This window comes from Haliotis asinina, chromosome 10, assembly GCF_037392515.1.
Source record: "Haliotis asinina isolate JCU_RB_2024 chromosome 10, JCU_Hal_asi_v2, whole genome shotgun sequence".
NCBI lineage: Eukaryota > Metazoa > Mollusca > Gastropoda > Lepetellida > Haliotidae > Haliotis > Haliotis asinina.
Genome location: NC_090289.1, coordinates 50,061,177 through 50,084,183, shown reverse-complemented (window position 1 = coordinate 50,084,183; position 23,007 = coordinate 50,061,177). Strand labels below are relative to the sequence as shown.

At 36.3% G+C, this 23,007-nt stretch overlaps 1 protein-coding gene across 7 annotated transcripts in view; it reads left to right on the top strand.

Moving 5' to 3' along the window:
* The window catches only part of LOC137298887 (cAMP-regulated phosphoprotein 21-like), a 71,627-nt gene that overhangs the window by 12,655 nt on the left and 35,965 nt on the right, over positions 1-23,007 (top strand). For 5 of the 7 annotated variants that reach the window (XM_067831246.1, XM_067831247.1, XM_067831245.1 and 2 more), the window contains exon 2: positions 22,033-22,180. In XM_067831246.1, coding sequence (XP_067687347.1) covers positions 22,042-22,180 — 139 coding nt within the window. In that variant the 5' untranslated portion in view covers positions 22,033-22,041. Of the gene's footprint in view, positions 1-11,435; positions 11,463-19,187; positions 19,234-22,032; positions 22,181-23,007 lie in introns of those variants that run through there. The other 2 variants (XM_067831242.1, XM_067831243.1) reach the window with 2 other exon arrangements.

Here is a 23,007-nt window from a genome sequence, read left to right as displayed (position 1 = left end):
AATATGTTACTTGTGTTTGGTTATTATTTTGGTTGTAGACTAATCTTGGGATGGCAACATAACATGCTTTCTTGTGGAAATGCAAAGTAGCATGAGCATTTCATTTGTTGCATCGTGAATTTGACCAGGTGAGCTAACAACCCTTGGCTTGCTGATCTACCTGTCTAGCTGCAACTTGTATTCATAAAAGCATCATTTTGCAGATGCATTATCTATGCAGAGAAGATTCTGCCTCATCATTAAGATATTGAGATTTTGAATCACTACTGGCAAGGGCCGTATTGACCCTTATTTGCTTCTTGTCATATTGCAGGGCTATTAGCCATGGTGCATGTATTGACCCAGTTCTGTCTGTCGTACTGTTTCCTTACAACTGACTCAAGGTGTGTGGCTGCAGCATTCTAACGTAAAGCGAGTAATTATGGGCTGCTGAGTGGGGAAATGTGTTTCTGGGGTATGGGAGACTGATCATTGATTTTCTCGATGAACTTAGTCATGTTGACTTAGCCAGATCAGTTGTACGTAGGCAGACTGTGTTTTGATCATGAGTCATGCGCTAGTTGCCAGTTGCATAGACTAGGTAGGGGGAGCTGAGGGGAGAGCAAGGCAGAAGCATTGGTCTGGTAGTTCACATGTCGCTGTCAGTGTGTTTACAACCTTGTCAGCTGACTGTTGAATACACAAGAGGACCTGCTTAGCTTAGGGTGGCACGATTTTAACATTGCTGGTGGCTCTGTGTTAATTATCATTCCAGATTCACAATCCTCATGACACGATTTGTGAACAAATGACTGAACTTTCCTTTATCATCAAAACATTGCTTGTGAAATTTGTAAACAATGCAATGTTGATATCTCCCTTTCTCACATACAAACATCTTCTGTAATCATGATAAATAACTAACTAGCATTCTCACAGTTAACAATTATCTGTTGCAGATAATGCATTCTGCGCCCATGAACTGGGAACTAGCCATTAACTGCCTCATGTGACCTCTGAACTGGAATATGTAATGAAAACTTGGGCCAGTTAGAGCAAACTCAAGTTGTCTTCTTGTGGCATTTAATGTGTATATTTTTTATCATGTGTCAGGTAACCAGGAAGTGTTACCTGCAGTTTGATAAGAATCTGTGTTTGTTGCGTGTTTGCAAAGCATAGATATTAAAGATAGCTTTTATCACACACCCACACTGTGTATGTGAAAACGTGAATATGAATAAACCACATTTTTATTCTTAACAGGAGTAATGTCCACCTGATGAACATGCTTTGCAGAGTTGGATGGGTCACTGTGACCCGTGTAAAGTACAAGGATCTGCATTCATTTGTATCCCAGATTTGTGCCTTTTTCTGTCAGTTTAGTTTTTGTGCCCATGGGTTTCAACAAAGTGGTCAACATCTATGTGTATCATTTTGGGCTTTTCAACTGACAAAGTGAAATAATTAAATTGCAGTCTGAAGCAGTGTAAGCCCAACTCTGTCACTTCCACACATATAATATCAGACTTGTTTATTATTACTGAATTCAAGACTTCATTTTTTTAATTGACTTTACCATAGAAAGCAGTCATCGTCATTTACTGTATAAATGTGTGCATTGTGATATCCAACAGTTCGTTATGATGCAGATTTGACTGTCTTACATTTTGATGTAATTATGAGGAAGTGACATTAAGCCAGATAGATAATTCTGACCCAGTTCTTTGTTACAGTACTGGTGCACTGACGCTATTATACTTTCATTCTAATATTGTTGCTTCCATGGCTACAAAGTATGATTTCGGCTTGTCTGGATACATGCCCTTGGTAGTTCTTTGTAATTATTCTACATTCTGATTTCTTAATCATTCATGACCTTGTTTTCGAAAGCTGTCTTCCAAAATAGTACATTCGTATTGTGTGATAAAGACTTAAAACATTCATTGTGTGAAATATGAAAGATGGGTTACCAGTGATATTTGGAAAACTGATACAAAACATATGTAGAGTCAGTAAGTCAAATTGTGTGCTCAATCAGTAATTGAGTGATTGATGAGGTTCATAAGAAAGCTTCACCTGTCAATTTGCCATTTTAATATGTCTAATAGTGTCTATGTATATCCATGGAATGTTTCACAGATACCGAAGTTATTTTTCGAGACAGTTGTGAAAACCAGTCTTCCATGTCTTTGTACATATGTCTGCTAAAGTGGATAAGATAAGTTAATTTATCCATCACTATATATATCTATCAGTAATATAATCTATGACTTTCCTTTCCTTTTGGAAAATGTGCAGTTGGTATGGGAATGTAGATGGCTGCATGTGTGATGTTTATGATGTCAGAACCTAGTATATTTCCCTATCTTACCAAATGCCATTCAGCAAGTACTTGTGTTTAGAGATGTCACAGTCCATCTTCTTCAATCAATAATGTTTGAAAGTCAGGTAGGAGGTCTGTATTGTATCAGTGGCATTTTCTACAGACTCTCACATTTGTGTATTATATACCAAATGGTCAAAGTGGGCGAGAGCTGAAAGATGACACTTCTTCACGACTATTGGCAAAACCTTAATTTCTTTGTTGAGTTTCTTGTAGCATTGCCCTTTAGCCTTTCAGGCGACCAGTGGATTCAATTGGAATTGGAATACTGGCAGTGCACGCTTTGTTAACATATCCCTCCCACTCACTGAAATATCCTGTTTGCAGACCTGTCTACAAGCTTGCCATATGGCTGATGATATAAATTTAGCATTTTTCAGGTCTTTTCTCTTGACCTGTTTATTGCTTTGAACATTTTTAGGTAAGTGGATGCAGGATCCCAAGCATTTTTATGACTAGTTTCGCACGGGTTTATCTTGTACAGTTTACAATAACAGTTCCATTATGTTTTCTTCATCCTTACTTGTGCACAGTCTGACACTGGTCCATGCCCCATTTTGTTAAGGATGGTTATCAGTACAGATTGATCAATAATAGCATCATTACGTATTGTTTAATTATCGTCATGTTGGTCAATGTTGATGTGACAGTAGATATGGGAACACTTTCTTCACATGACCTTATTTACATTTAATGTGTTTGAGAACTGTGGCATTTTAATCAGTTACACTTACAGATAATGAGGTTTGTTAGCTAACATAAATAAGTTGTATTTTTGACCATGGTATCAAATAAAGCATGAGAAGAAAAAAATGACTGAAAAAGCAAAGTAAAGAATTTGAAGTGATTTATTTTTATTGTTAATCAGCATTTTAGCAATTAATTACCAAAATATCAGAATTATTGTTCATAAATTGGCCTCTCTGTATGAACCTTTGGAATCCATTTTGATAGTGATGAGTCACATCCCATCCATGATAATTTTTGCAGTTTATTAGTATAACCTGTAGTTTATTTGTACAGGTCTGTGAGGGCCAATCTAATTGATATATTCATTTTGAACTATTTCCAAGTGACCCAAATCTGTCATCAAACATCATGGTGCCATTAACTACGCACATAACATCTCTGGCATACCAGTAAAGTCCCAGAATTGGTAGTGCTTATAATAAGTTATATGTTTATTGTGTGTTCTTTCATAGTTCTTGACTACAGTCTAAGAATACAGATCATGGAACTATTGTACAAAAATGGAATAATCAGCTGACAATATAGCATGTCCATTGTAAGTATTCTCTTTCAGAAACTTCTGTCATCTTAGATAATACAAAACAAAATAACGCAGCTTTGATGTGTTCTGTATATATTTATGGACAAAGGTTTGTTTCACTACCAGCAATATTATTTGTTGAATTACTATATCAAAGCAGGTTTAACAGGGTTGAATCATTACTGCTAATTGTGTTGATGTGCCCCTCATAGTTTCCAGTGACATTGATAAGAACGGAGAAAGATTAATCAGCTTGTTCAACACATCGTTCACTAGTGTTGTTTTGCTTTTCAGGGTTCAGGTTTTGAGTACAAAATTAGCTGAAGAGAGTAGAAAGCTGTAACTTGGTATTATGCTTACTCACTCCTGATGTGCTTTTAAAACATAATAAGGACTAAACAAGTATAACAAACTAGTGACATGTGACCTGATAACTGTTGGTTTGGCTTCCCTAATCATTATTGACTTTCTCATTTGGAATACAAACTCGTCCAAGACTGTTCTTGTTTTGAGCTGTTTTGTACACATCAACAATTTTTGTACATTTCTACATTTAGTAATATGCCCTAAAACTTACCTTGTCAAGTGTCTGCAAGGGTACATAAATCTGTTAAGGATAATTATAACAGAGAAAAATATTAGCATCTGAATCACAAGATTCCTTCTTTCTTCTTGTCAATTTACAAAATTAAATATGATTTAACAAAATGCTAAAGTAGATATACATGTAATTTCTCCACCTGGTCTTTGTGAAAGTTTCTGTTTCATTTTCAACCTCAGCTTAACAAAATGCAATTAGTGACCAAAGGGAGGTAACTCAGTTTTGACTGCTAAGTCACTCCTTGACATTTGGAGGTAGGTAATTGAATTTTAGTGCCTACACACACAGGTGTGTAGTTTAAATGCAAAGTTATTATGCAAAAAGCATTCAAGATATCTGGCATAGCTTCTTACAATTTGCAAGGTAAGATGTTGTTTGTATGCATGAAATGCTCTTTGAAGCTCTCACTAAAGGTGTGTTAGCATGTATCATCACAGGTTGTCCATGGGCAGTATGAGATGAAGCCAGCCAGAGATTGCAATGAACTGTTGGTGTGTTATTACACAGAGCATTGATCGTGCACCTTTTGTTTTCACAAGACTGAAATCCTGTGTATTTCAAGAGTTGCTGTCATTCATAAATTTTGCGTATGACTTTTAGTTAATTAAAATAGTAATTCACCTTTCATACCTAATTGTGTAATTATTTAGCTCACCTGACCAACATGTTTTTTTCTAGGAGAATATTTCTTACAAAACAAAGCTCAGCTAGACAAAAGATACATTAGTCTTTCAGTATTGTAGCATTTTCATGTTTTTTTAGTATTATGCTGAGATTGAAACTTTTGCTTTTTGACGGAACTTTATTTCTAAATTATATTACGAAACTGTGAACTAGGGACTGTTAGGGGTAAACAGGCATTGCTAAAGGCAGTTCTTCTGACTCCATGACTTGGGGCCCCATTCCACAATGTGATCTGAATGTTAAGATGATTAAAACATCTATTTCTCAACAAAAGTTTGCAACAGTCTAAGCACTGATAGAAGCCTGACTTTGATAAATTTTGTAGCCTTCAATTCTACTGTGACAATGGAATAAAAAAAAAACTACAGACACACAGATATTTTATGAAACAATTCTCAGAACTGCAGGATGGGAAGAACTCTGTTTTGTGAATGATTTTATGCCCCCTATATTTGTGAGGAAAACTCTCATTATTGTGTCATGTAGTTTAAGAAATTTAATGTTGAAGTTGAACAGTGTGTGTGCATGTGTTAGATGTTGAGTTATTCTGCAAACCAAATCTGTATGGACTGGCCAATGCTGTGATGGTTATTGTGCTTTTTCGCAAAGAAATGTTGTGGGTCCTTCCTTTCATAATTTTGTGCATAAACAAATTAGGCATCTATTGTTCACATGTTATAAAGATCTTTGAATAGTCTCTTCCAGAGAGAATCTTTATGGTACCTGTGTATTTGAAACATTCTTTGAAATACTGATACAGGGGTGGAAATAACTCATGGCCCGATGTCCCAGTCTAGTGTTTTTTCTGTCAGGCAAGCTAATTTGTAGGTCACGCTGTACAGTGTCCAGTGGAGTTTCCATTGTTAATTATATTGTTTTTTGAAAATAATCAACAAGAAAATATTAGTGGAATAGTGGAAAAATTATCAGGGCAAGTGATTTTGCAAGTGCCACTGTACCAATGTACATTAGCAATTCAAGAAATATTTGATAGCTGCCTGTGTTGCTGTTCATGGCTGGTTACATTTGTCACCACACATGAAATGCATTCTTACCTTTACTGACTGTCTAGTAGAAAGTGTTATTGTTTCTAGGTTTTAAAGCAACTGCCCTTTCTGGGGACATTCCTGAAAAAAAATGGTTGTTCTCATTCCTGACATTTTTCAAGTGTGTCCATGTTTAGGCGTGCTCATAGGAAGACCTGGAGACCAAATGGTACTGCTATGTGTACATACCCAGATGTTGGACATTAATGCATACAGCTGGCAGAAAAAGCCCTGTCAGGATAAGTCCATTGATACAACATAGATAATAAGAAAGGGAGCACCAAGAACAACTCTTGCATTGAAGTAACTCTTTTCATAGAAACTTGATCTGTGAAGCTCGTTCCAGCAAAAGCATCTTATGAGTCACTGTTGCACTGCTGCATTCAACAATATTTTGTGGTCCAGCAAAGTGTGTTGTTGCAGGCTGTGTGTCAGGGTGCTACTACACCAACATACAGCTACTGTATTGATATGCTGTATGACTGCCACCAGTATCCAGAGTGTTGTGTACTGTATCAGTGCATGTCTATTGCAACCAGTTTGGTGTATACTGTATGTATACTGCAATCCAGGATGTTGTATGCTGTATGTCTACTACTACCAGCTTGGTGTATACTGTATGTCTGCTGCAACCAGTATGTTGTATATTGTATGTCTGCTGCAACCAGTATGTTGTATAGTGTATGTCTGCTGCAACCAGTATGTTGTATACTGTATGTCTGCTGCAACCAGTATGTTGTATACTGTATGTCTGCTGCAACCCAGTTGCTGTATGTCTGCTACAACCAGTATGGTGTATACTAGAGCTGCAACAAATGTACTATGCGCTAAATATGATTTTGGGTAATGAATATGAATAATTTATTCATGAATACAATATTGTATGTAAGTGATTGATGCACAATACGGGACCCTCATGCTGACTGTAAATTTGTTGTAGTACTAAGTGGTGATCTGACATGACACTCAAATTTAGTATGCTGTACACTAATAGTTGTAGTCCACAATATCATGGGCAGCCATTGCAAACTAACATGACTTGCAATGCATGCAATGCTAGTATATATTCCATATACTTTATTATGGGCTCAAGTAAAAACAAGCTCAGATAAAAAAAATTGTAAATATTCATTCATATTTGTTTCTGGTGACCACAAATAACGAATTGTATTCTTTAAGGACTATGGTCTGATTAACGAAATATGTGAGTGTATCATAACAGCCATAGTGTATTCTGTATGTCTGTTTCAACCGGTGATGTGTATGCTGTATGCCTGCTGCAACCCAATTGCTGTATGTCAACTACAACCGGTATGGTGTATACTGTATGTCTACAACAAGCAGTATGATCTATGCTGCAACTCTGCTGCAGCCATTGTTGTGTATCCTGTATGTCTACTACAACTGATGTGTATGCTGTATGTCTACTTCAGCTGATGTTGTGTATGCTGTATGTCTGTTTCAACAAGTGTTGTGTATGCTGTATGTGTATTACAACCAGTATTTATGATGTATGCTTGTTGCAACCAGTATGTATATTTGTTGCCATCATTATGCTATATTTAAGTTTACTGCCCCAAGTATTGGTTATTAGGTATGCATGTGTGGTGACAGTTTGCTGAATCTATATATGCTTTCATCCATACGTTGCATTTAGGTCTGCTGCCATCTGTCAGCTGCATGCAGGTATTCTTTCTTCAACATACTTTGTCCAGTTCTGATACTTGAAGATGTGCTTATATCAGTATCCTGCAATTAGGTCTGCTTTTATCTGTTACCTGGATGCAGGTGTGCTCCCATCAGTATGCTGCCATCAATGAGTGTGTTGTGATCCAGCACTGCTGCTTAATGGCGGCTGTGTCAGGGTGCTACTACAGCAACCAACAATTTCTGCAAGATCGAAGTTCGACATTTAATCTGCCATGCTGTCCTTGAACCATATTTAGGTCTATTGCCTAACTCTGAATGACGCAAGTCTAGATTCCCTCAGTTTCTGAATCTCATATCTCACCAGGGCTTCTTTTCAATTTATATGGCTTTATTTGTTAATCAAAATTATAGATTAGGCGTTAGTCTATTCAGCATTGGATGTTTAAAGTATCTGCTCTGATGAATTTATGTTCATGTTGTGATAAAAACTCTTCAGTATCAAGAATCCTTCAATCACAGATTTTAAATCAGCCTGTCATTTATGTGAAATGTTCAGAATGAGAATCACACTAAAACTGTCATTGTAACATTGTAATGTAAGTTAATTTATTCCATCTTACAAGATGGTTTCTTCAGAATCACGTTGCTGCACAACTGGTCAATGTACCTTTTAATTGGCAATAAGCTGCACCGAGTAAGTGCCCCTTGTTATAGACTGCACAGATGGAGCCTGCATAACCAACATCTATGTGTTATCACATGATTCACAGACTGAAGTTACTGCTTGATGTCATTGGTGACATGAGCATCAGTATTGGCCAAATTGTCATTTGGCAAATGCGTTTACAGATGAAACAAGGCTTTTGTTCAATGATAATTTTGGATGAATAGATGGGTTGGTCTGTAATGGTGTGTGGTGTGATTACTGTCTGACAGAACATCTTTACTCGTTATTCGTGGATGTATCTCTGGGCAGTAGTATCGCGGTAAGATCTTGGAGGAACATGTGGTGCTATTTGTGGGGCTACATGGACCTTGTTTTGTGCTGCAGGATGACTACACAAGAGCACATGTTGTATTGTTACCGAGGAGGCACCTTACAATACCATTGCCGGCACTCAGTCCAGACTTCTCACCTATTGAACATGTTTGGGATATCCTTGAATGTCACGTATGTGACTGTCAATAATCATCGACCACTCTCAATGAACTTAGTGCTGCCCTGCCAGAGGAATAAGATGGAATAAAGTTGACATCAAACATTTCATCGGGATATGCCTCTTCGCATCTGTTGTTGTCATGAGAAAAGAAGTGGATTCACATTTTAATGAGTTTGACTGCAAGGGATGCAATTGTGAGCCGTCAGTAAAAAGTAACCCAATTAGAAAAATATAGCTTGCAGAGTGCCCCTCCTTCCCATTTCCTGTCTCTGCAGGTTAAAAATTGATGGAAGTAGATACACATGTACATTCTTACCAGTTTGCTGATATATTTGTGTGCTCATGATGTTCATGTGGTGGAAATTTGAAACATAAAACATATAAATTACAATGATATATTTAGAGAATACAGCACGCCAGATCTCATTACATACAAATTGTACGAAACAAGTATCATTATGGTATCTGACTAAGCCAAAGTGAGGTCACGAGTTTTGTATAATGAGACCAAGTGTAGTCTTTTATGTATTACCCACATCTGACATGCATTAAATTGACAAAGTAGCATATATTTGTTAATTTAATGGTTTCAAACCGAAACTGGTTTCAAAAAGACAGCATTTTCCTGCATGATGTCACTACCACTGCCCCCTTGGTAACCAACGTCATGATGCATGTCAGTTGTCATCACCTCCTACAGCCTCCTAATGACTGAAAAAGTAGTATCAATCACATTATTAGAATTTCAGGTCTTGCCATTACCACACTGGTCAACATTATACAGCACTTAAGTGATTTACGAGATTAGTATGGAACTACCCTTACCCTGGCCATGTGGTTAATACAAGACTAGTATGCCACTACCCATATGTTGACCATATGGGTAATAATTATTACATGCAACAAGCGTGTGAATTTGTCATGGTTGTTTAAAGTGCACCCAGCACCATGGAATACGCACTACCAGATTTTGTTTTTGAATTGGGAAGTCAGGGTTTTTTTATATCAAGATAGTTAAACATATCTTATGAAAAGATCAATATTCCATTGGTCCTCCCAAAGGATATGTATTAATCAGTATGACGTCCATGGAATTGTCATATTGAACCCAGATGACCTGTTACATTCTTCTTGTGTCAGACTATCCCAAATAAGTACCAGTGGCTCTTTTAATATAAGGCAGAGATGATATGTTATTGGCCTGATAAGAAACATACAGTGGTTCTGTTTATGCATTTCTTACATTAATAGTGCTTCAGGTACTGACTGAAACACTGTGGTGTTAAGCAGTTACTCATTGGATGTGAGGTCCTTCTGTTATACTGTAACAGCGATGATAATCGATAGATTGTTTCTTTTACTGGACATGAATGAAAATGTTTGTTTTTTTATGTTTTTGTCTCTGTTCATGTGTGTAATTTTGGTTGAATAAAAATATTTATTGCCCGATCATTTTTATTAAGCATTAAGCTACATATTTAAAAATACCACATAATTGACATCCTTTGGTTTAAATTGTGAAGACAACAATTAATATACTGCTTTACAAATCCTCTCAATAGGAAAAATGTAATGGGTTGACTTTATTACATATTTTTCATTGACACTTTTTAAAGAATAGAGGCTAGACATTTTCCTTCTTTGTCCGCAGAGGTCTTTGGGAATAAGGTCCCACTCATGTGCCTGTTGAAGTCTTGTCATATTGTTGGGTTTACACATTGAAATGTTGAAGGAGCATTGTTGTCAAAATCACCAAGCATGGATGTTCAAGTATTTCAGGGAAAGAAACAAACAAGGTGCGTTGGAGCATATTCACTTGACAATAAGCTATGAGTTGATTAAAGGGTGTAACCAGAGCAGCATTTCACTGCTACTTGCCTGTGACAGCTCCACCCATGTCTCCCACCTGACCTCATTGTAACATCACATAGCAGTGGTATCCAGCAGCTGCCCTATGTTTACACTTGGAATCAGCAGGTATGATTGGAGATTGGAGAGCTGAAATAGGTGGGAAGGGCATCTGTTGTGTGTCAGTTTATTGTGCTACTTGCTTTTAGAGGATGTCACTTATCATATTCTGATTTAGATTGAATTTAGAACATCAATATTTCTTGGAACTAAGTATGATCAATGAAAACAGACCCAACACTTGTCTGATATCAGAGATCCTCAGATTGATTATGTGCAGTTACTATGTCAAGGTAATATCACAACACATAAGTAACATTTATAAGTGAAACTCATGTCTGTGTTGGGGAATGTTTCCAGGAATTATGATGAGAAAACAGTAAGCTGTATCTTACATTACTGTCTATGTTGTAAACAGGTTACAAATAAGGATTTCGGTGAGATATATGTAAATACCATGTATATATATGTCATTGTACCTTTTGATATATACATGTGTTTTATGTAATGAAATCTGTCAGGTATGTCCATTTATGCTCAGTACTGTTAGTAAATGTTGAGCAAGATTCATGACAGCCACAATGTATAAATATCAGTGTCTTACAGATTCTGTGAAACAGGATCCATTCTTGGATTTTCTAAGGGAGACCAAAGGTAATAAGAATACTTACACAAGTTTTGTAAAATCAGTCAGACACGCAGACTAGGTTTAATATTTCTTCATTTCACATTATGCTTTAATTCTGCAGACAAATGCTCAGATGGCTCTACTTGTCTCTACGTATGTTGAATGATGTAGCCAGCCTACAACAATGATGTTTCTGATGCAAGATAAGTAACACCTCATGTCACAATAAGATTTGAATGCCGTGAACAATGCTGTCCTGATAACATTACCAGTGCACCAATGATGTTTGTACTCGGTAGTTTTTATGAACTCTTTTTTTTGTTCTAGCCCTTTGAGTGAAATATTGAGATTATATGCCACAGAAAATACATATGCCTCCTTTCATCATGTACAAAAATACTTGCAAAGGAACCAATGCATATTCTTTAGGATTTTTCGTGTGCATGAATAATAGTAATAGGAAAAGAATTGGCATGTAGAAATTCTAACATTTAGGATACAGGGTTCAGTATTGACACTTGTCTTTTCTGAGAGGACTGGACGATGCTGTAAAATTTGACTACACTCTACCTCTAGAAAGTAGTTATTTTTGTAGACAGTAGTGTTGCAGCAAATCCACAAAGAGATGAATATGCTGCATATTGATAGTATTGAATAAGAAATATCAATATGCAATAACAAGCCCGCAATGCAATGAAGACAAAGGATTTTGTGTTTACTTCTTTTGATCATGTTGGTAGTATTAATTATGATCACATTGATGTTAAATTTGATATAGCAGAGTGTTCATTATTATCATGTTTGGCATGGAAAAAATCCATTTTACTTATTTCATTTTAATAGATTATTCCAAATTCAAGTAAAAACACGATTTCACGATGCCAATTAGAAAGTGGTCAAATGCAACATATGTCATATTTGGGATTTCACTTTCTCAGTAAAGTACAAATTGTAGTACTTTTTTGATTAAGTCCCATCCAGGATTCGAACCTGAACCCTCAGAGTCAGGCACCTAATTGCCAGCACACAAAGTCAGCCGCCTAGCCCGCTCAGCCACTGTGACTTTAACTAGTGACATATGTTGCAAGTAAAAAGTAAGTGAATAATACTTGCCTTGATAAAGAGCTATATTTATGTGAATGGTGACTAATTTGATAATGTGAGTATTTCTTCTCAGTGAAGTACCCACTGTGGGTTCTGTAATATTTTCAATGCATGGACTCATTTTTTACATCATCTTCATTTTTTTTCGAACCTGTAGTGTTTATAATATATCACATGTATGGTGAGATCCTGCATATGTATTACTGCTTTAGCCACAGACTGAGCAAACTGTCCCTGTGTGATGGCAGCGTCATGAAGGCACGGTGCCATTCACTCACATCACTTGTATATGTAAACAATGACAGCATCTCTTGTGACACACAAATTCATGCATCATTAGGTGTTCCTGTAAATTTTGCTACTGTAATATTCTTGTGGTCATGGTGCATAATATCAGTCTCATGATGACTTGCACGTCTGTTACATACAATTAGCCCTGTATATGAAGACCTAGATCAATAAGACAACTCCCATTATAAAGCAAATGGATCAAGCTGTCTATATTAGTGTATATCTGATGGCTTGAAATATGGTTTTCTAAAAAACGTGTGAAATAATAGGTCATTGTGAATGTATACTTATCACCTGAAACCACTCTGAATCACAGAAACCTGCCTTGAATCTTTAATACTGATATGTCTGTCTTCTCACTATCTTTGTTTATATTCTATTGATTTTATAGAGGTTTTGTTGGGATGCTAGGATCATGGTGTAATACACATAATGAACTCCATACAAATGTATATGAATAAATCATATGCACATACATTCAAGTCACAATTATTTTATGAAGCATCTTTCATCAATTTGAGACAATGGATTATCAGGTAATAGCAGTAATAGGTTTTGGAGTGATGATGGGGCCAGAACAAACCCTGAAATGTTGTATTTAAGAATAAAAAGATGTAACCCAGAAAAATCTCTGTGTTCAGGTCTTGGATTGTTTTCAAGTTACTTGACACAAACCCAGACCACAAGACCTTGATGTGCCTTATGAGTATTTAATGTGAATTTCACATCTCAGACAGTGTCTGCGATGAGAGATCATTGATATAACCCTGTATCCTGTATCTATATCAGGGATAAACCTGGCTCAGAAAACATGTGAGATAAAATCTCACATGGGATCAAAAGCATGAGATTTTTTAAAGTCTTATGAGATTTAACTGTTCATGATCGTTCAGAAGAAAAAGATAACGAGACAAATAAAACATTGTCATAATCAATTTCAAGTCAAGCAATCCTGAATTGCAATGAATTAAAAGTCTGTAGATCTACTAGCATCACAATTGGTGTCTGCATTCTGGTTGTCAAGGTCAACGACTTAACTCTTTCAACACCAGTCAACCAGCGGCATAAACTCTGAGCAACTCTGAGGTCATAGATGAAGTTTATGTTTATCAAGAGAAAATATCAACTTATAAATCATTATTGCTACTGCATATCATACACCAGTTGAAAGGACTAATCTTACTGTTTGTAAATCTGAAAGTTATTTTTATCATATGTTTCACGTAATACGACTACAACTTAAATAAGTTAATTTGTAATGAAAATGCAGGCATAGACATTTATATGTCTAGATGAACCACAGAGGAACAAAAACCTGGAGCGTTTTTTTCTGTTTGTAACAAGTCATGACATCCCCTTCACTTTTTCTTTCATATGTTCATTTATACACGATCAGAAAATTATTCTAGAAAGATTTCAGAAGTAATATGTATGGTCGTGTATTTCCCGATATCAGTGGCAATTCGCTTGGTAACGTGATACAACAGCGTGAAAAACCTCCGTTTTAAAATCTTTGTCTGATAATGAAGAACATGTGAGGCGATTCGTTTGATGGCGGGTATCATTCGAAAGCTCTGAACATCAACAAAATGACGGTATCCTTGCCTAGAGTATTTTCATAGTTGTAAGAAGCGCGTTTATTGGATAAACATTGGTTTCTAATGACGCTTTTTAGCCTCAGCCTGCAGTAAGGATCGTGATCGGTCAAATTCAGACAAGTGACCTAAGTCAGCCAATCAGATAACAGCAATGGATACTGTTTCCTCCCCCCCCCCCCCCCCCCACAAACGAGAAAGAATGACATGACACGATCGCACAATAACGTTTGAAATAGTAAGTTATAATGTTCTTAGACAATTTTTATGATTACTGTTGTTGCTTTTATTCTTCAGTTTATGTGATTTGTTTAATTATATCCTCTACGCATTGTTGATTTGCTCACTGAGAACTCGGATGTGGACCCGTTGCCGAAGCATGTGTGTGAGAATAGTTTTTTTTAAAAATAACATTGCGGAAAAAGAAAATAGTTTTCAATTCTAACCTTGTCGATAAATATGGCTATCTTAAATGTAATAAGTGTTGACAGGCATTATGAAGAGTGATAGATTTGATAAATGAATCATATGTTAGTTAGGTTCCGAAAAGTATAAATCATTTTCATGCAACTACTGACTGGTCGTTTTTTCGACCTACAGCTCCTGGGGACTGGCGATGTCTTGGCCAATTTTTCTACGGTGTTGAATGGGTCAAGTTGTTTCTTCGTTTTCATTCGTAGTCTTTAAGAATTTAAAGATTTTTATATCGAATAAGATGGTTTCGTTAGAAGCTGCCCTTTGTGTGACGTTGCAGAACACAACTTCCAAATGCGAACTCTGTACACCGTCGCACTGTGCATAAACAACACAGTACTGCGGGGTTCAGAGTTTGCCGTACTCCTTGCAGCGCAGCTCATTTTGTGCAGCACTGTGTAACGATGTTCGGTGTTCCATACCAGAAGTTATGTTTCGAAGATTAAAAATAGGTAGAAAGCAACGGGAATATCTTTGACAGGACAAAATAACGACAAATCCTTTCTCAGTAAAACAGATTTAAAAACTTCCTATCATACAGGTAAGCAGGATGCGATTTTAAATCGCTGCAGGTAGATTTGAGTGCGATTTTAAAGCAACTGGTGCGAGAAAATCGCGATATCGCGGCCCAAGTCAATCCCTGTATATTGATGATAGGCATTTGTTTTTGAAAGTCTTTTCCAAATGCATTCCTGTGCTTCAAATACTTAATAACACCTGGAAATTGGCCAACACTGATGTTTATCAACATTGTAAACCAAAAAGTAAACCAAAGGGTTTTACTGTCTACAGTCATTTACAGCGAGTACGGGTACAGCAGTGAAGTGTCATCAGCTAGCCGTTTCAGGTAGTCCCCATGGTAGCATCTGGAGCTGTGACGTCATTCTAACTTTACGTCGCAATATGACTTGAATGATGTCACCACTACCGATGACACAACAAAACAATTGTTTGCGATGTTTCTACGTGTCAATACGAAGCGAACAATCTTGCAGTTTCCGGGAATCAAATACCATTTGATCATGTTTTTATACCAATCAGAATACAGAACACAGTGACCTTTAGTTTGTATATAATCCTGTATCTGGATTACACTGTGATACTGATAGGCATTTGTTTTTGAAAGTTTTTTAACTTGTGTAAACAGTGCAGGACTGCATGAATATTCATTATCAGTCCCTGGTGAAAAAGTAACGTATCGGTGTTACTGATCGCTCTTCAAATACATTTCACACTCTCTTTGGGGATTACAGGTTTAGAATGCTGTGTGTGACTTTAAGCAACACAGAAACAAATGAGATTTTACATTTTGAAGAGTTGCTGTTTTAAGGGTTACTGTCTGTGAGATTAAATATTCTTGCTACAATCCATTCTATAAATATGCTACCTATGTGTTTGACTGTACAAGATAAAGACAATTGGATGATCACATATACAAAACAAATTGTGATATGAGACTTGGTGTCTTAATCAAGTTTAGGAAAGTTTTAAGTCAGATTTTAAACTTTAGAGGTCATGATGTTAAAATTACATTCACTCTTTTCTAGAGTTTTTTTTCTTTTCATTTATTGTCATTTGAAATTATTGAAATGTTTCATTGAAGATAACTGATTTTTTATTTTCATAACTGTGTTTCATTTCTACATCTTCCTTTCAAGCATTCGAAACATGAGCACAGCAGTATGATCACATTTTCAGGGGTAAGACAAGAGGAAGACTTCCTGATTTGTATATGATTATATCTTGAGGACTGGCATTTATTTTATGCATCAAGAGAGTGAGATTGCTTCATATTCGTACTGAACAAGGAAGTGATCAAGGTAGAGCCTGACAAAGATACCTCTCATGGAACTAAAGTTATGGCCCACTCTGGTGTGTACAATTGATCACCATGTTGGTCTACATGTAGGTTAGCGTACGCCCAACCCTTGACCTGTTGACACAGTTTCACAACTTTAGTAGCACCCTACTCTTTTATCGCTCACTTAGCATACTAAATAAACTTTACTGTCAGTGACATTATTGGGATCTTATTATAAACAAGATCTTGATAGAATTATTGTTGTGTCTTTGATTTGAAGATATTTAATTTTTTCAGAGCGTTTTGCTTTTGCTCAAGGTTTCTTAATAACTGTTTTGAACACCCCATTCCAAACTAGGTTATACTAAGGAAATGTAATTACTCATTCAGTTTCTTGATAATTTCTGATGTTTTTTTCCTTTAGTAATTGAACAATCAGTTGGCTTCTGGTTTTTAGATAATAATTTTCAATAATGTTGTTGCAACACATCTGTAGCTTTGTCATCAGTGTCATTTTTTGCTACAGTATGAGGTATTTCCTTCGCTGCATGTGTTAATCATCATTAAACAGTGTGTGAGGGCAAGCTGCAAGTGGTTTTCTACATTAATCCAAGCATGGTAATATGGGTTGTAATTGTATGCATGTCAGTTGGTTGGGTCAGGTTATGAGGGTAAGTTAAGCGTCAACCTGGAACTCTTCCAAATGTGTTTCCATTCTTAGAAGTTCCATTGTGAGTGGTGTACACACGATCAGAGTACTACTACCTGGAGCAGCAACTGCTGGGCTGGCTAGTGCTGCTGCTGCTGCAGCCACCGTCTGCCAACACAACACCTGCTCAGCTCCCTTATAACATGTAAACACAGCTCCTACTCGGCCTATCTCTTATTGTATTACTTGTCTCTCAGACTAAGGCTGTGTATCGCAGAAGCTGGAATATTGGTTTAGTGTGAAACAGACACATTATCATTGTGGAGTGTTCAGGATATTTTGATCACAAGGAAGCTTCATCAATATATCATCTAGCATTCTGAGTATATTCATCTTCATGTCTTTGTGTGAGCTGCAGAAATGTTGTCTTTATCAAATTTATGATGAGTTATGTTCTGTCTCTTCATGTAGTTGGTTTACGGAATGTTTGTTCAACAATATTGATCAGTATGTATATAAAATTACCTTGAGATGGAAAGTAGGTTTTCACTTTGGTTTGTATTCTATGTTTTCGAAGCCAAAGTCTCTCTGTCTTCAGAAGTAGACCATGTTGAGGAGCTGTTAGATTTTGTCAGTGTGTTAGTGAATGTTGAATATGTTAGGACAGCATATGCTTCAGGTAAACAATTTGATTTGTCAAATGAAAACCTGTTCTGTAGTAGTGGAAATCTTGTTCGTTGCATCATAGATAACTTGATTGATTACAAACACCAAGCAGAAAATTACATACTTGTCACTTGATAGCTGAATTACAAGGATGAAGATTGTCAGTTTATAGTTTTGAACTTGATATGAGATATGATGCATGTTCCCAGTGCTGACATCAGAGAAGATTCCTTATTTGAATTGTGATACTTTCTTATCTTATATATCAATTTCAATTTTTATCTGTATACAATAAGCCAATAAATAACTTTGAATTTACTTTGGTACAAAGTGACTTTGAAATGAGGCAATAACTACAACCTTTAGACTTCTCTGATCACCCCCAAAATATGAACCTAAGTTGACGAATGTTGATTAAAATTGTCCGTTTGTCATGATGTTTTAAATTACATTATTGAAGGATATGTTGCTTATGATTTTATTATCCTCTGCCCGCAACCAAGTTGACGGGATAAAGAAACAAGTTGAGTACACCCTCTGTCTATCCCTTGTCTGTCATGCTTTGTCTGAAGCCTGTCTCCTAAACTGTTTGTGATAGCTTCACCAAACTTGGTGCACATGTCAAGCATGATTCCTAAATGTGCCTTTTTGGAGTTAGCCCCAGATTGATTGATTGATTGATTGATTGATTGATTGATTGATTGATTTATTTATTTATTTATTTATTTATTTATTTATTTATTTATTTATTTATTTATTTATTTATTTATTTATTTATTTATTTATTTATTTATTGCAGTTTCCATGGAAACATGGCTTATTCTGAGACTATGACTGATGATGAGGATGTTATCTTGTCTGGAGCAGATCTTCCAAACTATAATGCTAGGTTCAAGGATCTTGGTACATATTTCAAGCATAATCCATAAATTTGCCTTCTGGCTATTAGACCCATATATGAATTAAATTTTTTTGTGAATTCCATAGAAACATGGAATGTGGCTCTGACAATGATTACTGCAATACATAAAGAATACTGCTGAATGTGGCGTAAAATTAAACTCCCTCACTCTGACTATGAGGACAAGATGAGTCCAGAGCAAATCTTCCAAACTTTATCAAACTTCGTACACATGTTTGCCATGTTCTCCATGGTCCGTATATGTACCTTTTGGGGGTTGCACCAATGTATGAATTTTATTTTTTGTTGTTTCCATGACAACAAGTTTGACTGACTGAAATTGGTGGTTGTGAGCCTTTCCGGAGAAGAACCTTAAAACTGTTCCCCATTTCTTCATCCAACTTGGCACATAGATAGGTCTTGTGGTATGCTGGTGCCTTTTGGTAGGTTTTTACTTCTGAATAAAATATTTTTTGTGTTTCTGTGGCAACAAGTTTGACCTCGAATGAATTTGGTGGTAGTGTTCTTTTCTTGAGCAGGGCCTAGATTTTCGAAGCTCTCATAGTGCTAACATAGTCTAAGTTAATGTTAATGATTGGCACTTACCACTATCTTATAGCTGAAAGAGCTTCGAAAATCTACGCCCAGAACTATAAAAACTTGCAATACTCTCCGTCCACTCTGCCATATGCACACCAAAACATTGGCATACTTTAGTCATAATAAGTAGATATTAATAAAGAGTATTTTGCCATTGCAGGCGATATTGATGTCTTTGTCGTCTTGTTTTTCAAATTATTGACCACCATCTTGGATCAACTGTCAATCTAACATCAGCTACTCAGAATCGTTCGGCTGTTCTGTTTTGAATAGTAGCTAAGGGTTATTTCTTCATTAATTGTGCATGATAAATGCCTGTGTTGGGGTTTTAATCAATCTTTTTTTAGGTTTTTCAGTTATGTTTTACTACTTGAAAATTAAATCCATGTACCAGTGGTAACATGCATACAAAAATGTTGCAAAACAATGTTTTCATTGAATCAGATCATTTTGATGGAATCAGAATAACATCTCTTTGAGATGTAATCAGCCAATGGACAACTTTCGTTTCTTGCCCGGGTATGGTTGTCCATATTTACCATAAACAGGTTTTGATTGGTGCAGCAGGTATGGGATAAAGGAATAGGTTCAAAACCACCACACAAGCAGCACAAGTAATTCCTGGGTTGAAACCAATTAAAGTGGTAGAACCATAATGTGCAGCACTAATGGCAGATTTTGAAATAAGTTGTTACTGAATGTCATATCTCAGGTTTGACTTAGCTAAGAAAAGGTGAGTCATTAAACCTTTGCCAGAAATTGATGAATTGTGTTACCTGAACAGAATGTTTGTTTTATGTGGGATGTTCGTCGTGTGTTTTGTTATGCAAGATCTTTTGGATTTTAAATGCTGCACAACAAATTATGTATGACATGTTTTCCATTCTCCAGCCGATGTGGGAGGACCTTGCCAGTGATATTGCAAACCATCCACTGACTATTCAACTCCTATTGTCTGTCAGAAACCAGCTGGTTGTCATGGGACGTAGACTTTTACAGTTATCAAATGTCAACATGATACACTTAATAATGAAAGTAGCCATTTTCTGCTTTAGTATGGCCTGTGTTATATGATCATTGGATGAAGTGGAAAATCTAGTATCACTCAGTTGTTTGGGTAATTACTGGACCTTAGTTGATAAAGGGATATTTTCTTATTGGTCATTTTACTTTTTTTGCACAAAAAAGGTAATTAACAATCCACTCTCAGTATTTTTGTGTGTCTATTCAGATGCTATATTTTGTTTTATTTGTGTACATTTGTGCACACTGGAAACACATTTGTACATTCCGTAAACCCTGTAATGGCATCTTATAATGCTTACAGATTTGTGGTTTTGTTTGTTTTTTGCATTTCCAAGATCAAATTTGTCATAGAAATATTTAAACTTGAGTAGGACTTGCTTGTTGAAGCTTGGAAAGTGAAACCTGGTCTAGGTTATTACTGGTTTTTTCATTTTGTTGGCATTGATGTGCACCTGTGGAGACCTGGAAAAATATGTCTACCCATATATTGTAAGTTGACTACAGCTGAGTGATGTTTTAAACATTTAACCAACAATCGAGTCAGCCATTGATGTGTCTGCTGAATACATGATACATGACATTTGATACAATACTTGTGCTGGCATATGACAGTGTTCACGAATAGTGTCTGACCCTCTGACAAATCCGGCAGATTTGCCAACGGTCACACAGAAGTTCCCAACCTGCTGGCCCCAGTGTCTGACTGAATACATCACAATAACTGTGTCTGAAGTTGTTATATGTGGCATGCCACACTTGTTCACTGTTTATAAATTAATGTTTAAAATGTTTGTCATTATATAATGTTAATAATTTCAAGGCCAATAATGAGAAATTTTAAATCTGAAAATGTGTGTTTAATTTTATTCTGTGGGTCCTGTGAATTTTCAGTGGGTCAGACAGACACCTGAAGCTTACAGGACCCAATATCCTGTTACTATGAAACACCATTCATTAACACTGATATGATGCTTACTGTGTGCCAAATTTATGCTGGTCCTGTGGTCCTTGGCTACTAAAAAATTATCTGGACCACTAGATGATGAGTTTGCAGTGGCCTTGGTGGACAGTGAATTTTGTGTTAATAGTTAAGTAAATCTACAAATTGTGTTTATGTATCTTCTTGTTACACTGTGTGTCATATTGTCCGTCAGTATCAAGGAGGTCAGTTTTAGTATTGTCTTACTGAACTAAGCTCACATCTCGTGGCCCTCTACATTCAGTAATCTGTCAAGATATAGTCATATGATGTCTGACACTGGAAAGTTCGAGAGTGCCTTACGTTTTGGGGGGTAGCGGGGTAGCCTTGTGGTTATAACATTGAACAAAGACTTGGGTTTGATTCCCCGCAGTGGTACAATGTATCAAGTTCATTTCTTTATTGATGGAATATTGCTAAAATCGGCGTAGAGCCATACTCCCTATAATGTTTTTGTTTTGATTGTGTCATTGAAGGACCTCCTCATTTTCAGAAATATGATCTGTTTTTCTTCCTGGACAGGATAAATGCTACATTTACTTGTGTATCATTTTGAAATTTGAGAAGATCTTAGTAAAGACAAGAGAAATAATTGAGCATTATATATATATATATACACTTGTTAATTTTGTTTCAGTGGCCCTAAATGACCATGGCGGAGTCTGAACGTCGGTCGGGCAAAACACCGCTGAAAAAACAACCAGAGATAGAAGAGGTGGAGGAGGGAGAACAAGAAACAAATGGAAGTCCGAACTCTGACGTGTCTGACACGACCATTACACCAGGTATACATATTAGCCTTAATGTACATACATTGTTTCATTTTTTAGTCATGCGTAGGAGAACTAATCATCTGTTGCATAAATCGTCCATCACTACCTGCAGGCTCATATATACTTGATGGCTATCAAGTCAAATAGGTATAACTGTTTCTCTGATTAACATGTCTAGTAATGCCTATACATGACAACCATTACACCTCATTGTTGTTTTTGACAAGTATTTAATAGGAATTCTATGTACTAGATATTATTACTCTAAAGGTGAAGCATTGCCTTATTATTCTGAGAAAAGTATTTTGATTTCTGTTGCCTTGATGTTTAAGGTCATGTATAATAATATGCAGTCTGGTCTGTCGTTGTTGCACTTGTTTTTCTAGAACGTGGAAGAGTAGAATCATTTGAGGTTTTGTTTTTTTATAAAATAGTCCTATTAAGAAGAGTCTGTCAGCAAGATTAGCTGCAAGTCCAAAACCTGAGTCTTGTGAAAATATGTTATTATGCTTGAAAATTCTGACAAGGGTACACATAACAACAGTAAATCTATAGCTATGATAACTTCACCCTGAAAGAACTGGACAGAACACTTCCATTACCACCAACACTATTTCAACATTAGAAGTGATCCAGCAAATGTACAATATGTCATGACCAACCTGCACTAGATAGAGCACCACATTGCCAGTCTTATGGGCATTCCAAGGGTGAGAGAACATTCTGTTGTCACAGAAACATTGGCAGTGATGAAGAAATTCATTATTATCTTTACTAATTCTGTCATGTAAGGACAGTATGTACTCCAGTGTCTTAAGATGTCAGGTTACCACAGTTTC